The sequence below is a fragment of the Labeo rohita genome, unplaced genomic scaffold, assembly GCF_022985175.1.
Source record: "Labeo rohita strain BAU-BD-2019 unplaced genomic scaffold, IGBB_LRoh.1.0 scaffold_185, whole genome shotgun sequence".
Classification (NCBI taxonomy): Eukaryota; Metazoa; Chordata; class Actinopteri; order Cypriniformes; family Cyprinidae; genus Labeo; species Labeo rohita.
Genome location: NW_026128055.1, coordinates 17460 through 34880, shown reverse-complemented (window position 1 = coordinate 34880; position 17421 = coordinate 17460). Strand labels below are relative to the sequence as shown.

General features: G+C 35.7%; 2 protein-coding genes across 2 annotated transcripts; both read right to left on the bottom strand.

Annotated features, from left to right (window-relative positions):
• Positions 1 to 5277: 5277 nt before the first annotated feature.
• Positions 5278 to 12825, bottom strand: LOC127159009 (NACHT, LRR and PYD domains-containing protein 1 homolog). Its single transcript, XM_051101962.1, is given in 15 exon segments — positions 5278 to 5308; positions 5755 to 5874; positions 6281 to 6403; positions 6503 to 6530; positions 6533 to 6657; positions 6747 to 6893; positions 7068 to 7136; positions 7254 to 7421; positions 7905 to 7988; positions 8577 to 10173; positions 10176 to 10301; positions 10811 to 10852; positions 10928 to 11176; positions 12450 to 12526; positions 12745 to 12825. Coding segments are annotated over 14 exon segments (2928 nt in total). The 5' UTR covers positions 12469 to 12526; positions 12745 to 12825.
• Positions 12826 to 13679: 854 nt separating this feature from the next.
• LOC127159012 (dual specificity protein phosphatase 14) lies at positions 13680 to 16064 on the bottom strand. The gene is given in 3 exon segments (XM_051101964.1): positions 13680 to 14161; positions 14164 to 14302; positions 16043 to 16064. Coding segments are annotated over 2 exon segments (507 nt in total). The 5' UTR covers positions 14294 to 14302; positions 16043 to 16064; the 3' UTR covers positions 13680 to 13784.
• Positions 16065 to 17421: the final 1357 nt, after the last annotated feature.

Genomic DNA, 17421 nt, shown 5'->3' with positions numbered 1-17421 from the left:
TTTTTATATATTAATATATTACACTTTTTTTGTTTGTTTAAAATACACTTAATCCCTCGCAATAGATTTTTAGTCACTGTTACAATTGTCACTGTACCTTAATTTGTTTTGTAAAGTCAGGGTTAGGTTATATATATATATATATATATATATACGCGGAGCTGCCGTAAAGTGTTTTGTTATACTCCAGACCGGAAGTTGACGCATTTCCGCACATGCGCAGTACAAATCGTGTTTCCGGTAGATGGGAAGTTCGGATCATTTTACCGACTCGGACCTTTGAGTCTCGTTCAGCAAAATGAACGAATCTTTTTTTCGAGTCATTTCGTTCATTTTGTTCATTTTAGCAAAATATAATTACAATGTTACGTTTTACTTCCCTAACACATCTACTGCTTACACAAACACTGATCACACTACAAACAAAACAAAACAAAACTATAATGCTATAAGAAACAGAATATATTAACCGAATATATTAATATATTAATTGTTTACCTGAGCCTTTAGTCTATGATTAGCTCACCTCACCTCACCTCTTATCTGACAAGTTTTCGGGTTTGAGTCGTTCGTTCATCACCTGACAGCCCAATTAGCTTAACCAACGCAGCCTGAGCCGGAAAGAGAATTGATTAGTTCATATCTCGAGTCCTGGGTTTGAGTCGTTCGTTCATCACGTGACAACCCCGTAATGTTAACCTATGCAGTCTGAGCCGGAAAGAGAATTGATTAGTTCATCTTTTGAGTCTTCGGGTTTGAGTCGTTCGTTTATCACGCGACAGCCCCATAAGGTGAACGAACGACTCTAAAACAGTTGAACTAATTCCAGTACAGAACCTAATAGGATGTTGCACATGCGCGACTGAACGAATCACTCCCCGAGGCGACTCGTTCGTCCCGAGTCACATTAAAGATTCGTTCAAAATGAACGAGTCGTTCAAGAACGACCCATCACTACTATGCTGCCTTCAAAATTCCATCAGAAGGAGACAGGAAGAGAAGCAGAATTAGAATTCGAACATGCCTTGATGCATTCCTGCCTCCGAACGCAGCATTTTAGAGCTTTTGGACGCAGCCCTAGTCAAGTCTTATGACCAACGTAAAATACAGCGATGTTAAATCAAACCTTAAAAGCCTGCAGGGGCTAGCGCTCTCCCTGGCAGTGGCAGCTCGCGGTGCCACTTCCGGTGGCATCCCCAGCTGCCAGGGATTTTGCACTGGCAGCTGCCAGAGTTCGTGTAACTGCCACGGTTTTTCTCGCTGTTTTTGCTGTTTTTGGCGTGCTCTGGTATTTTATTATTATTATTTTTTAATGATGATGAACTTCCCACAGTTGTATTATTATTATTATTATTATTATTATTATTATTATACATTAAGTATTTTTTATTAGTCACGATCGTTTGCGACCAGACCAGATGCGACCAGTATATGAGTCCAATAAGCTGTATTGTATTGTCCCGTATAAAACATACACACAGAGGAACTCTGGCAGCTGCCACTAGTCGCTACTGGCAGTGGTAGCTCGCCGTGCCACTTCTCGCTGTTTTTGCTGTTTATTCGGTAAAAACGAAACGTTGTCAGTGGCGTGCCACATGCAGTGGTTTTTTTAATGATGATGCAAAGTTCCCACAGTTCCCCATTACTATACGTTTTATGTATTTTTTATGAGTCACGATATCTGTGTGTGTGTGTATATATATATATATATATATATATATCATTATTATACTTTTGAAAACTTTTTTATGTCCAGGTATAAGGTTATAGCCTAACCTAATGTTAATGTGATCTGTTAACAACGCAAATCCGTCTTTTTAGTCCATTGCATAACAGAATGATTCGAAGCGCTCCAACTGAATGACGTATCGCGAATCGTTTGATTCAGAACGTGATTTAAAGCGCATTTCACGAATCATTTGATTCAAATCAAATCGCACCCTGTATATATTCAATATTATATACATATATACACACATAACGAGACCATTCTAGTGAAACATAATGAAAATAATGAAACCATTCAAAAAACACTTTTTTTTGTTTTATTTTTGTCATTAATTGATTGATTATTTTTTATGATGAATGTTATTAGGGATAGATCATTCATCCTCAAATCTGACAAATAGTTTGTATTTTCCCCTGTCCAGCATTTCGTTGCAGAAGACATCATAATCTTCTTTTCTTTCGAACACAACAGTAAAGAGTTCAGCTGGAGAGTCTTCATCAAAGTCACCCATCCAGCTTTGTAATTTAGATGTGGATGAACTTTGTTGCTCTTTGTCCTGTGAAAGGATTGCAGGAAATTGTATTTTCTCATTCCATTTTGTGCTTCTACACCATTCATATTACAAAATATGACATTAAAAAGTGTAAAATTCAATGGTATGTAGAAAGTAATTCAACAGCGACACCAGCTGGTAAAGTTAAAAATAACAGCAGACAAATAAAATATTTTTGTATAGTTACTGTCTTTTCATATTATTTTGAAATAAATGTAAAATAAAATACATACAAACACTGATGAGATTTATTGGATTTGATAAAACAGAATATTATACAGTGTAAAAATACAAAATATAACTTTGGAAATGTGACACCAGTTAGGATATATAAATATAACCCCCAATGAACGTGATTTTGCGATTTAGTTGTGGTGCACGGGGCTCTGAATTCCCAGCGACGCATCTGCTTACTGTATAATATGCATCATCAAAACTTTTATTCATTTAAAATAAACGGCGACAAACGATCGTGACTCATGAAAACAGCCTACATAAAAATGTATAATAATAATAATTATAATTGTAATAATAATAATGACATTACAATTGTGTGAACTTTGCATCATCATTAAAAAAAAAAACACTGCATGCAACTGAGAACAGTTTCTTTTTTACCGAGCAAACAGCAAAAACAGCGAGAAAAACCGTGGCAGCTGCCAGGGACTCTGGCAGCTCTCCCGAAGTGGCATCGCAAACTGCCACTGCCAGTAGCGACTAGTGGCAGCTGCCTGAGGAAGTGGCACCGCGAGTTGCCACTGCCAGCATTCGCGCCTGTACACAGTATGGGCATGGCACTCCTTATGTGTGTGTATGTTCTATATGGGAAAATGCAATTTAGCTTGTAATTGGACTCATATACTGGTCGCATCTGGTCTGGTCGCAAACGATCGTGACTAATAAAAAATACTTAATGTATAATAATAATAATAATAATAATAATAATAATAATAATAATAATACAACTGTGGGAAGTTCATCATCATTAAAAAATAATAATAATAAAATACCACCGCACGCCACTGACAACAGTTTCGTTTTTACCGAGCAAACAGCAAAACCTCAACCTGTGCAGAGCACATGCCCTTTTTGTAATTACACTCGGAAGTGCCCTTTTTGTTTTTGTTTTTTGTTTTTTTAAATAAAACAATACTATTGGTAACCTATTACGTCTGTTTGTCTTTTTAACAAATATTTAACCAATTAAAGGCATTAAAAAGAGCATCTCTTAGAACCGCTCAAACTGTCAGTCAAACTTCACAACTCCGCCCCCTGAGCGCCGCGAACTTACGTTTCAGCACATCAGTCAGAGTCATAGAGCAGAAGAAGATGAACGTCTTCGTCTTGTAACGGTAAAATATCTTGTTGTTTGAATAAGTGCAACGTTGTCTTTATGAAATAAACACTAGTATGTCTATAAAGGTTCATATAATCCATCACCACACCGGTGTGATGTTGACGTAATGTGATGTCGTCGTTTTAATGATGGACAAATGTCACACATTCGCTGGTCAAAAACCCGCGGTGTAACTGCATTTGAGTTTGACACAAAGCAACCGAGTGATCCTTGTCAGCTAGGTAAAATATATTATAAGAAAATTCTATTTTGATTTTATGGCTATCTGCTGAATGTGCTGATGCATGTAAATTACATGATGTAATTTATTAATATTTCATCATATTATATAGCCTATGGTCACACAGCATGGGAGGTTAAAGTTTATGATGCTATTATATTATGCATGTGTTTGCTAGCTAGATTTAAAAAAAAACCAGTATTGTATACTCCCCGCTTGTCTTTACATGTATAAACATAGAAAACATGGTTTACTACTGCAATAATGGTTTATTAAATTTAAAAAAAAATTACACAATGAGAATGAGAATCATTAGGTCACTGTGCATTCTATATATTTGATCATGCGGAATGTAATCTGCATGTAGGCAAAGCAAAGAAAAAATGAAAATGAACACAACTAAATAAGAGAGAGTGCACAACCAATTCACAAACACAGGACAAATAATACACAGATAACCACCCAGGAGGCAAATTGGTAAAGCTAACTTTACTAGAAGGCCAGGTGTGTTGTTGTAATTAGTTTTAAAGATACCCTCTATATGTATATATTATCTGTATAAAAGTTATTAATACTAATGAAATATAATATAAGAATATTATTGTGTGTTATTTTTTTGGTGGTGGAGGGGTTTGTGGAGGGGTTGGGGGGGGGTGTTTGCCCTTTTTTCAGTTTCAGCACATGCCCCTCAAAAGGTCTGTGCACGGCCCTGCGTGGCAGCTGCCAGTGGAAATCCCTGATCATATTTCTATAAGCCTGTATCATGTTACTGAATTAAAATAATAGGCTTAAAACATGGATAACACATATTTCCTTTTCATGATTTGTTTTTCTGTGTTGAAATCTGTTTGATTTGTTCACTGCTCAAATGTGAAAATAAAAAGAACAGTTTAGATTCTGAAAAAAACTGATGTAATGCTACATTTCTCTAAATCTGTTCCAACGAACAAACCTATCTACTCTATCTTAGATTGCCTGAGGTCAGTACATTTTCAGCATAATTAATTTTTTGTTTTAACTACTTCCATTAATACCAGCAGAAGGTGACAAATAAATATATTTGAGTATTGAGTCTTTGTAACTGATCATTTAACCAAATTGATTTAAAAACTTTAAGAACCAAAACACAGAAGTGATCATGACAAAGTTTATTTGTTTAAAACCAATAAACTTTATTATAGGAATAAAGCTTTTTTTTTTCTTAAAAAATAAATAGATCTGGAAGGGGCTATGCCAGAATGAAACAGATATTTGAATAAAATGTTAAAAAATGACAAATAATTCAAAATAAAAGTCAGGCAGGAGTAACTAATAATAGTTTACAACAACTGAAGTTCATTCTATTCCTCTTCATACATCCTCCAGTGATTTATTACATGCTGTCTTTGTAGTGGCACAAAAAACAGAGCAGTTCAGGTTCAGTTAACATCAGGTAGTTCAAGTTTAGACCTGGGGAGCAATGGGAAAGATGAGAGAAAATTACAATGCTGTACAAAGAGATTCTTTACACTACATCATAAAAACAATAAAGGCCATATTGTATAAGCCTCTTAAAGGATTATTCCACTTTCAGTATAAAAATATCCTAATAATTTACTCACCCCCATATCATCCAAGATATTAATGTCTTTCTTTTTTCAGTCGCAAAGAATTTAGTTTTTTTTTTAGGAAAACATTCCAGGATTTTTCTCCATATAGTGGACTTCAGTGGTGCTCATTAGATTGAAGGTTAAAAATGAAGTTTCAATGCAGCTTCAAAGGACTCTAAACAATACCAAAAAATGTTATTTCTTTGCAACTGAAGAAAGATGACATGGGGGTGAGTAAATTATCAGAAAATATCTATTTTGGAAGTGGAGTCATCCTTTAATTGTTCTTAACTAATCAGAACTCACTTTACGTCTTCAGTACATTTCTCTCCACAGAATTCAATGGTTACTCTCTGGTTGCAGCTGAGCTCCTCAATCTGCTTGGTGTGATGAGTGCAGCGCTCAGAGGATTTACTGCACCTGAACCTTCACACAGACACAGAACAGCAGCACACATTCAATACAGCATAAACACACTTATTTTTTTTAAATACATGGATAATAGATTTCATTAAAAGATTATTTGAAAGAATCTGTCATATTTGGTCAAATCAGTCACAAAGGCTGCTGGATGCTGAGGGGGCTAAAAAAGAGAAAAAAACCTTTAAAGTTGTCCAAATTAAGTTCTTAGCAATGCACATACATTTATGGTAGGAAATTTAGAAAATATCTTCATTCAACATGATCTTTACTTAATATTCTAATGATTTTTGTCATAAAAGAAAAATCAATAATTTTGACTTGTACAATGTATTTTTGGCTATTGCTACAAATATACCCATGCAACTTAAAACTGGTTTTGTGGTCCAGGGTCACAATTTATATTACAAACCCTCTTATGTTCACAATGCACTCAGTATGTTTTGCAGATTCCTTCAGTAACTTGATTCCCTCCTCCATTAAAAGACCAGGGAGCCACTCAGCACCATCAGAGCCTTTTGAACCAGCATCAAAACTACAAAACAGAGATGTTACTGTGAGAACCATAAGATCCATTTATAATGCACTAATACACACAAACCAAACGGACAAACACGGAGCTAATTACTCTTACCTGATCACAGCCAGTCTAGGACAAGAATGAGGAAGAGGATTCTGGAAGCCCAAGCCTCCGTCAGGACGGGAACGGAAAGATTTATCGCACTCAAACCAGACACAGATGGCAGCTGAGACAGCAGAGCATCAACCTGCCTGTCAAAATCTGCACTTCTACAGACAGAGTGGAAGAGTTACAGACAGAGCAATCTCTATACATAAAGAGCATGACAGGAAGGTAAGGAGTGGTTTTGAAAACATACTCTTCTGTTGTAGAGTTTACACTGTGGAAGGCCTGCAAGAAACTCTTGACATTAATACTGGACGCCTTTGAATGTGGACATTTGAGAATGATTTCTGACAGTGATGGTTCATTCTGTGAGCTTGAACACCATCTCACCACATTCAACCTGTCAACAAGAAACACATTTCCTCATATATCTGAATCATGGTGAAGTGTACTTGTCCAATAAGTCTGAATGCAAAGTCTTACAAAGAAGTTGCACAACACTGATTATTGATTCATAAAAAATAAGAATCATAAAACACAGATCAGTTCAGTTGTGTGGAAAAAAAATCCTTACACGAGCTTTCCTTCAAAGCTGAAGAGCCGTAGAGACGAACAGAGACTTTCTGAATCATCAGTCCTTAAACTGTCAACCAGAGCATATAAACAGTCATTACATTAACATTGAAAATTAAAAGCATGGAGTTTGGCTCTCAGCTGAGTGAAATTTGCATGCAAATGTAAGAAAATGTTCTTGAGATACCTGATCTCTTCCCATTTCCCTTTGCTCTGTAGGAAGTCTGTGAGGATGTGGGCAGTGTCAGCTGAGATGCTCTTCACTGCAATCTGAAGTCCACCCACGATCTTCTGTTTGTGCAGAGCATTAAGAACCTGCTGCACACTTTCATCTGACAGACAGCTGTTGTTCAGTCTGTAAAAGATATTTATCAGTCACAAATGTGACCCTGGACCACAAAACCAGTCTTAAGTAGCATGGGTATATTTGTAGCAATAGCCAAAAATACATTGTATGGGTCAAAATTATCAATTTTTCTTTTATTCCAAAAATCATTAGGATATTGAGTAAAGATCATGTTCCATGAAGATATTTTGTAAATTTCCTAGTATTTCCTTCCTGATTAGTAATATGCATTGCTAAGAACTTAATTTGGACAACTTTAAAAGTGATTTTCTCAATATTTAGATTTTTTTAACCCTCAGATTCCAGATTTTCATATAGTTGTATCCTAACAAACCATACATCAATGGAACGTTTATTTATTCAGCTTTCAGATGTATAAATTTCACTTTCTCAATTCTTAGAATTCTCAATTTCAAAAAATTGCCCCTTATGACTGATTTTGTGGTTCAGGGTCACAGCTCTGTGCTGATCAGAAAAGTCACAGATCTTTACCTCAGTTCTCCAAGCCACTTTCCTTCTCCAACAGCTGAGAGCAGATCAGTGACATCGGTGTCTGAAACATTTTGCACCATCAACCTAAAAACAAACAAAATCACATTTTTGATGAAATCCGAGAGCTTTCTGACCCTGCATAGACAGCAACACAACTGACACGTTCAAGGCCCAGAAAGGTAGTAAGGACATTGTTAAAACAGTCCATGTGAAATCAGTGGCTCAACCTTAATTTTATGAAGCTACGAGAATATTTTTTTTGTGTGCAAAGAAAACAAAAACGACTTTATTCAACAATTTCTTCTCTGTCAGACTTCAACGCACATACACAAAATGAGGGTAAGTTATTAATGACAGAGTTTTCATTTTTGGGTGAACTATTCTTTACATTTTCTCACAATTAAGGCTGGAATACACTACACAACGTTTGCCTGGACTTTTGCCCCAATTTAGATGAGTAGACGCTAGTTGCTGAAAGTCAGAAACAGTTTGAAGGTTTTAAGTAGTAGAAGTACATTGTTAATTCTATATGACATCAGATATTGGTGCTTTTGTTTCTCATTCAACACGTTCAAAACTAACCAGTGGTTTACAATGTCAACCAACATATTAGAGACCATAAATTAAAAAGAACTGTTCTGTATTGGTACATCACTAGATTTGCACACTCACTCTAGTTCTGGGGTCCTGCACAATACAGGCTGAAGCATCTTCAGCTCCGCAGCTGCAAAGTTGAGCTTCAGGTTTCTGAAGTGAGGACAGCAGTCCAGACAGTACAACAACGCCCAGCAGTCGGTCCTGCTCAGTTGATCCCAGGACATGTCTAACTCCTGCCAAGCTTCCATTGCTTTCTGCACGAACTCCTTCTCGTGGAACTCATAGAGACAATGGAGAATGAAGGGCAAGAAATTGTAAACTCTATTTGAGCTAACATGAAGGATCCATTCTTCTAGCTGTGCTTGTACAAAGGAAGGGACAGACAGATTGTGTGTCTCTTTGAGTGAGCTGCTCACTTCTTTATTGGAGAGACCACAGAGAAACTGAATCACAGGCAGGAAATGAGGTTCAGGACATCCATACTTCAGTGGACACTTCTCATCCAAATATAGATCAAGATAGCTTTGCGTTTGAGAGTGGAACCGCTCCGTTAGTTTATCCAGAAAGTCTCTTTCAGCCAGTGAGATGAAGTACAGAGCGGTGAAGAACTCCTGAAAGCTGAGATGCATGAAACTAAACATTGTCTCCTGGCGGATTCTCCTCTTGAAGAGGAACTTGCACAGGAACGGACTACCGGCAGGGTCTGAAACAGTATCACACACGCTTTTCTCTTCAAACAGCACTTGCTTTTCCAGCATCCCTCTCTCTGCCAGCTGACCAAGACTCCTCAGCAGGATCATGACAGACTGACTCAAACCCTGGCTGTGATGCTCCAGAAGAGTGGACACAAAATCAACGTAGATGGAGGTGGTGGTTTCCAGTCCGCTTGTTACATCTGCACCATCACTGAACCTCTCTCGCATAACCGTGCAGATGATCCAGCAGATGACAGGGATGGAGCAGGCGGTGATGAGGGTTTCATTCGCCTTTACGCACTCAAATGCTTTCCTGGAGAGATCTTCATTCTGAAAGAACCTCTGGAAGTACTCCTCTACCTCCTTCTCGGAGAAGCCGATAATCTCGGTGAAACGCTGAGGGTGCTTGAGCAGACCTCCTAGGGTTTTTGTAGCTGTAGATCTGGTGGTGACCAGCAGGAAGGATTCAGACAAGATGTGGCCCTTTAACAAGGCTTTCAGAGAAGCCTCAAGTGGACCTTTTTCAGAAACATGGCTGAGTTTGGGCATACTCGAGGGGTCACTATATGAAAACCTGAGCTCATCAAATCCATCAATGAGAATGAGAACTTTCTCTGGTGACTTCTGCAGGATCTGTGAAATCTGGTCTGATGCTAAATTAGAGTTGTGACTTAAAAGCTCTGCCAAGCTTTGCTCTCCAGATATGAGGTTCAGTTCTTTGCATTTCAAGTGGAACAGACAATCAAATTCCTCTCTGCGAATGTTTCCAGATGCATAATCCAGCATGATCTTTTGAGCGGTGAAGGATTTGCCATTCCCAGAGTTTCCTTGGAGAATGACAGAACGAGGACTGATTCCCTTATTATCGGCACTGAAAAGCACATCCAGGATGGAGCTGTCCTTGTCTGCGTTATTCCTGGAGATAAGGAGCTGCTGGAAACTCCCTCCCACAGAGCACATCTTTTCTTCTTGCTCTTCTTCTCTCTGTGTTTCATGGTGATCAGAGGTTGCGTGTAGCGTTCGGACAGCAGCACATATTCACCAGGCAGAGAGTTATACTCAGTCACATATTGATATTCCCTCTGGATCCACTTCTTATATTTGTCTGTGCATAATTCAATTATAAGCTCATTAGTGGGAAACGACATATCAGCTTGTAAGCATTGTTGCATAACATAAAATGCAGCCACTGAAGCATCTTGAACTTCACTTCAAAGGGATAATTAATCAAATAAATTAAAGTTGTGTCGATTTACTAACACTCATCTTGTTTTTGCATCTATTTTCCATTGATAAAAAAAAAGCATCATAAAGTGGTCTGTGCAACTTGTTTAAAGTTATGCAATAGCTTTATGTGAGGCACTGACCAAAATCAAACCAATAATCATTCATAATCATCCCATCTGAAGCTCTAAAATTGTAACAACATGAACAACATGAAATTGGAACAGAATTGGAACAACATGAGGGTGAGTAAATTATAAAATTTGCATCTTTGTTTGAACTAAGCTCAAACATTTTGCATATTTTTTATTTGTTTAAATAGACCTAAGAATTAGTCAAATGGCACTTAATTCAAATCAAGTAAACAAGACAAAAAAATGATATACTCACTCAAGCTTTCTATAAGAGCTTCTGTGGTTTGTGCAATGCTACCTGTAAAGGTACACATATTAATAGTACAGAGTTCACATGCATATAGTATACAGATCAAAATTAGTGTGGTCTTACCCAAGGCTTCAAACAGACATGGCTCCTGCTTTACCAGTTGAGAATAAAAGGCAGATTTGACCTTGTCTCCACCAGAGTTCAGCACTTTATAAAGCTCTCTCATTTTCTCCTGGTCAGTATCTGCTGCTCTGATCTCACAGTATGGCTCCCATGCCAGCATGCCACCTGACCGCAGCTCATCTGCTATCGGCATCACCGTGATAACTTTCTGGACAAGTGTTGCCCAGTGGGCATCCACAAACCGAGCACCTGGTGGAGAGATGATAAAATGATAATTGGCCACATGGAAGGACGTCCACACAAGATTTTAGACATTCAATAGGTTTAAACATCAAAGAGTAATTTGGACATTTAAGTCACATTTAAAGATCAGTTCCACTGCAGTATTTTTTTTAGCATTTGTTCTCAACCTTTATGATCTGAAAGCTTCCCACTGTCTAATAAAACACGGTTTCCCAAACGGGGGTTTGTTAATTTTTCATTAATTAAATTCTATTTAAACAATCACATTTGAATAAATAAATAATTATAAATAAATAAAAAAATCTGTTTGAAATGTGTAATGAAGTAGTGTTTATGAGCGCAGCAGTGGAAACAGCTCTATTTCTGCTGTTCCATAAGTGCCACCTGCTGTCAGATAGTGGATTTATGCTTTTATCCAGTCTGTCTGCTGTTTTTGTTCAGATAAATGTGGACCAAACTTTGGTTCTGAAATTTTACAGGTAGATAGAAAGTGAAGAGAACTTGGTTTTCATAAAACATGATGAAATGATTTAGTGTGTGTTTGAGTACTTTTTGAACATTTCCAACACATTTTAACAATACTGTGATAATATTCATAACTGTGATCATTTTGGACACTATAATCCTATTATGAAATTTCCATGCTGTTTTATCTCTAATAACAATATGTAAAATAATTCTGATAATTATTATTATAAATTGTTGAAACATTTACTTAAAATCTCAGGGGGTACTTCAAGAAATTAATTATTTAATTAATTATTTAAATTAATATTTAAATGATTCCAGAGGTTTCAAAACTGTTATTCAATAAAAAAGTGAAGTTAAAATAATAGTAATAATAATAATCTAAAATATGAAACATTAATAACATTATATTATATTATAATATTAGATTAATTACTAATACATCACAGTATTATATTATGTTAAAATAATCATAATTTCATGGCATCCTGTGGCCCTCTTGGAAGTTTGATGAAGCCCCCTAGTGACATCTATTCAATACTGTTTTTCATAAAATAACCACTAGATAAAGTCAAGATACATGTTTGTAGTAACTATGCTGACAAGAGTGATGTGAAAGTAGTCTTACAGACCCAAAACGGATGTGATTTTTTTATGGGCGGTTCAAGTGGCAGTCTGTGGAGCCATGGAATAAAACTCCACTCTAACCCAAGTGCAGCAAATGCTTACGGGCCATTTCACTTTTAATCAGTGTAACACAGACTAGTTTGCATATGACTTTCTCTTCTTTTTATTGTTTAACATTACTTACGCTCCGAGTCTTGGTCCATGGTGTCTCATAGGTGTTTGTGACATGTCCAGCTGGAGAAAGCTGTCTTAAGTTGTCCTCTATAGGAAGTGAAACAAAGGTAAAACTAATTTTGTGACTCACGGTTAAAGATTTACGGTAAACGAAGTGGAATGTAGAAACATTATTCTGACGTGCACTTTATAGCATTTAAGTGCAATAAATCCAAGTCTGCTTATCTGAATAACAGTAAAAATTGTACAGATACAGAAGGTGCGTGAACTTCAACACAAAACAGCGGCATCACACAGAATCTCACCTGGTTTTTCAGGGACGTGTTTTGAAGCAACCGCGCTTGCAACATTTTAAGTTGTTTTATTATCGACACACATCCGAAAAACGCATAACGGGCCATTAACCCAACATGAACCGGATGAGTTTTAATTTACAACCCCACCCATTCTGTAGGCAAGACGGGAAATATTTCAGAAACTGTATTTTGACCTAGACATAAAATATTGTTTTTTAGTTGGAATAAGTAATACGTTAACATTTAAACTTAAACAGACATGAAATATTGTTTTTTATAAGTAATATGTTAACATTTAATCGTTTTATGCTCAACATATCTATTAACCTAAAAACCTACTGTACCATATGTGACCCTGGACCACAAAACAGCACAGGTATATTTGTAGCAATAGCCAAAAATACACTGTATGGGTCAAAATGTATAGATTTTTCTTTTTGTACCATGAAGATATTTTTTAAATTTCCAACTATAAATATATCAAAACTTAATTTTTGATTAGTAAAATACATTGCTAAGAACTTCATTTGAATATTTGATTTTTTTTGCACCCTCAGATTCCAGATGTTCAAATAGTTGTATCTCGGCCAAATATTATTCTATCCTAACAAACCATACATCAATTATTTATTCAGTTTTGAGATTATGTATATATTTCTAAGGCCTCTAAATGTTCAAAATCATCAAATCTTTGCTGAAAAGCCTGTTGCACATAATCAACATAATCAACAACCTTCAGCCCTCTGAAAATTTTTTAAATTAATATAATTAATAAGTTAAAGTTAATAATAAGTTAAAGCAAAGATAAAAGCCTTTTAGGTTCATTTAATTGTAAGAATAACTTGCATATTATATAATATATGAACATTTACTGGACTGAAGCAACTTTCATATTGACTGATATTTTATTGAACATGTTAAAACATTATTAAAAAATACACTGTAGTGTTATGATCTTTTGATTTGTATATTATCAAGTGTTTTAAAACACAAAAACACACTCACACACATGTTATATAAATACATCCAGTTCAATATGTCCTCTTGAGTTATACATTAAGGGAGTATGACGAGTCCTGTGTGAGCTGGATGGCCTCAGGTAGGACGCCCTGTGACGTAGCCACCATCCTGATGCTGTTGCTGTGGGTGAGTTTCTTCTCATACTGAAGCAGTTGTCTCCAAAAGCCCGCATTTGGCCGGATGAAGGGCCGTGCTGCCAGAACCCGCTGATGAGCCTGAAGCAGTGAGAGTCCTTCATACCGTATGAGATACGCCATGATAAGAGACGGAGACCTGCTTCTCCCGGCCGAGCAGAACACCAGCGAGCTTCCAGTGTGGTTCTGCTGGATCTGCTCAGCCACGCTGTCAAAGTGCTGGTCCAGAGGAGCGTGAGGACGGTCCTCCACCGGCACCCAAATGCATTTCACCCCTGATACTCAGGACAGGAATATTCAGCGCAGGCGTTCACCAGCAAAGTCACGCCTCTGTGCTCCAGGGCTAACCGATTCACAGCCTCCACTCCACACAGGTATAGATTCGGGGTGATCTGAGAGATCATCACTGTGACCTTAAAGAAATAAGTGATAATAGATTAAAGGTAATTAAAAAACTAATCTGAAATAAATACATTTATTTGATCCAAAATACAGCAAAAATACAGCTGAAATATTGTGAAGATTTTTATGATTTAAAATAATTGCTTTCTATTTGAATATATTTTAAAATGTAATTTATTCCTGTGATTAAAGCTAAATTTTCAGCTTTATTACTCCAGCCTTCAGTCACATGATCCTTCAGAAACCAATGTAATATGCTGATTTGCTGTTCAAAAAATTTATTATTATTATTATTATTAATTATATTTAAAACACATTTTTTTTTCAGGATTCTTTGATGAATAGAAAGATATTCAAAAGCTATATATATATATATTTTTTTTTTCTGAGAAATTACAGAAATTAATACATTAAGACATTTATAATGTTACAAAAGATTTCTATTTCAGATAAATGCTGTTCTGAATTTTCTATTCATCAAAGAAACCTGCAAAAATTCTACTCAGTTGTTTTTAACATAATAATAATAATAAATTTTTTTTTTAACAAGCAACTCAGAATATTAGAATGATTTCTGAAGGCACATGTGACTGGAGTTATGATCTGAAAATTCAGCTTTGAAATGACAGGAATAAATTTTAAAATATTTTCAAATATTTATTTATTTTTTTATTTATTATATAGTTATTTTAAATAGTAAAAAAAATATATTTCTAAATTTTACTGTTTTGCTGTACTTTGGATCAATTAAATACAGGCTTGGTGAGCATAAGAGACTTCTTTAAAAAACATTAAAAAAAAATCTTGCTGTTCAAAAACTGGTAGTGTAAAAGCATATTTCTCATGCAAATCCTTACAATTAAATAAAAGTAAAAAAATTTCATATAGAATCTTAATGTGAGCTCATACAAATTATACAAGAAAAAACTTTTTTAACAAGAACAAGTAGGAGTTTTCAAACAAGTGGGTGCTAGAATTTTATTTATTTTTTTTTTAAAAACTAAATGTATTTCTTGGGTTGTCAAAGTTCACTTCTGCACTCAGGATACTGATAAAATATGCTAAATATAAGCATTTTGTTTATATTTACATTCACCAAACTTGATAAGTAATCTGGTCAGAAATCATTTGAGAAAATAAACATGCTTTGTTAAAAACAATGTTTGTGTTGATCTGGAATAATTAGATATGCTATCAATTTTAAATATAAAAAAATAGATATATTATTTAAAAGTACAATGACAATATAAAAGCAAGTGTATTCATTTGGGAAGCATTTACTTAATTTGGCTCTCTTTATAATACAACATTTATTATTACTTTCTTTTCAGTATAAATATTCCCACAGTATTTATATATGCAGCCTATAATAGGCTACATGAATCATGTCAACTATCAGACCTCTCTAGCGAGTAACAAAATTGCCTGAATGGATTGATGTCCTCTAACTAAATGCAGACAGTTTTAACCACGCAAACTGTAGTTTATCTTAGAGTTTGGAGGACTGTGATATAACACTTCCATTCAATCTTTCCTTTGGCTTTGGTGTGTTTGTCTAACACAAGCAGCTTTACTTTGGAGCAGCAGCATTATAAAGAACAGAAGCACCAGCACCAGCACGGAACAATAACAATATCACAGTTTTAGTAGAGCAGTTCTGTAGCCTTAAGACACCTGGTATTGCTACTTTAGAAATATTTCTCACAGAATATGAATAATCCGTCGGTAACATGCGTAATCTTTGCCATTACCTGTCAAACAGCGGCAGCCGACAAGACGGGAGCCCCCAGTGGCCGCATTTTGGTACTGCAGGAGTTTTTCTTAAAGGGATAGTTCATTCAAAAATAAAACTTGACTGAACATTAACCCATCACATCTTTCAAGTTCACTTACACTGTCAGGGACAGTGACAAACCAATTCTTCACATATATCCTTTATAACCTTTTTCTTCAACGCAGAAGTAAGCCTATGGGTGAGACTTCTGATTCATAATCTGATATAGGGAAATAATGAGAAGCACTATAAACCAGTGTGCTCATAATTAAAATACTATGGTAAGACACACCAATTTGCAATATCAAGCAGCAAAATGAGCAGTTTTGTACAGCTAAAAATGGCTGGATCAAATTTACAGTCCATTACTGAAAGAGTAAAAAATAAAAATGGTGAATGGCAAAATAAATCAATCCATAAATAAAAGAATTGTAATTTACATTAAAAGCAAGATCACTATACTTTAGGCTTAAGTCATTATGCAATTAAAATAAGTCAATAAATCATAGGTAGCAAATCAGCAACAAAAACGAGACATTATGTTTCAGAATATTGTTTTAATCACACAAACATGCAGTTCATCCAGAAAAAAAGTGTCATCAGTAATTTCATCCCCTCTCACTCTTTTCCTTCCACCAGAATCTTCCAAAAACACCTTGTACTGTTGGAATGATCCAGTGCCTTTGTCCATTGGTGGAACTGTCTGTCAATAAGTCATGGAGTTACTATTACACAGTAATAAAAAAATTAGCTAGTTTTTATTTTGTTTCATTAAATGTGTGGCATTCCCCATGAACGTCAATTAATTATCCTTCATGCACTGAAAAGGGAAGAATTTAGGGCTAATAACACAACTGCGCTCTTACTGGTCCTTGTGACATCGCTTAAATGGTACAAAACACCTAGAAAGCGATACATCTGAAAAGGCTGTCATGTCCTGTAATTCACAATTCATAAGCATTCCTTTAACAATATCAGGAGTGTAAAGTCTAAACAAAAATATTTAAGGCTACCTTAAATAATAATAAAATAATAATAATCCAAATTAGAAAAAAAAACCCACCCACACCATCATTCTGCTAAACTGATTGGCTGATCAGTAACAGTGGCAGAGCAAGCAAGCCAATGATATCACATGAGAATTTCTACAGTTGTCAGCTGACCACTTAGACATACAAAACCAAATATAAAGTCATGTATTAGTGATGAAACAGGCAGAAAAAGTATTAAATACACACAGGCATCTTAAATAGACATTAATAACTATTAAAAGAAGATTTTGGATCTTTGAACTGTGTAAAAAGCAGGACAGGACAACCTTTAATTGTTTGTTTAAACGAAAAAACGAACCATTAG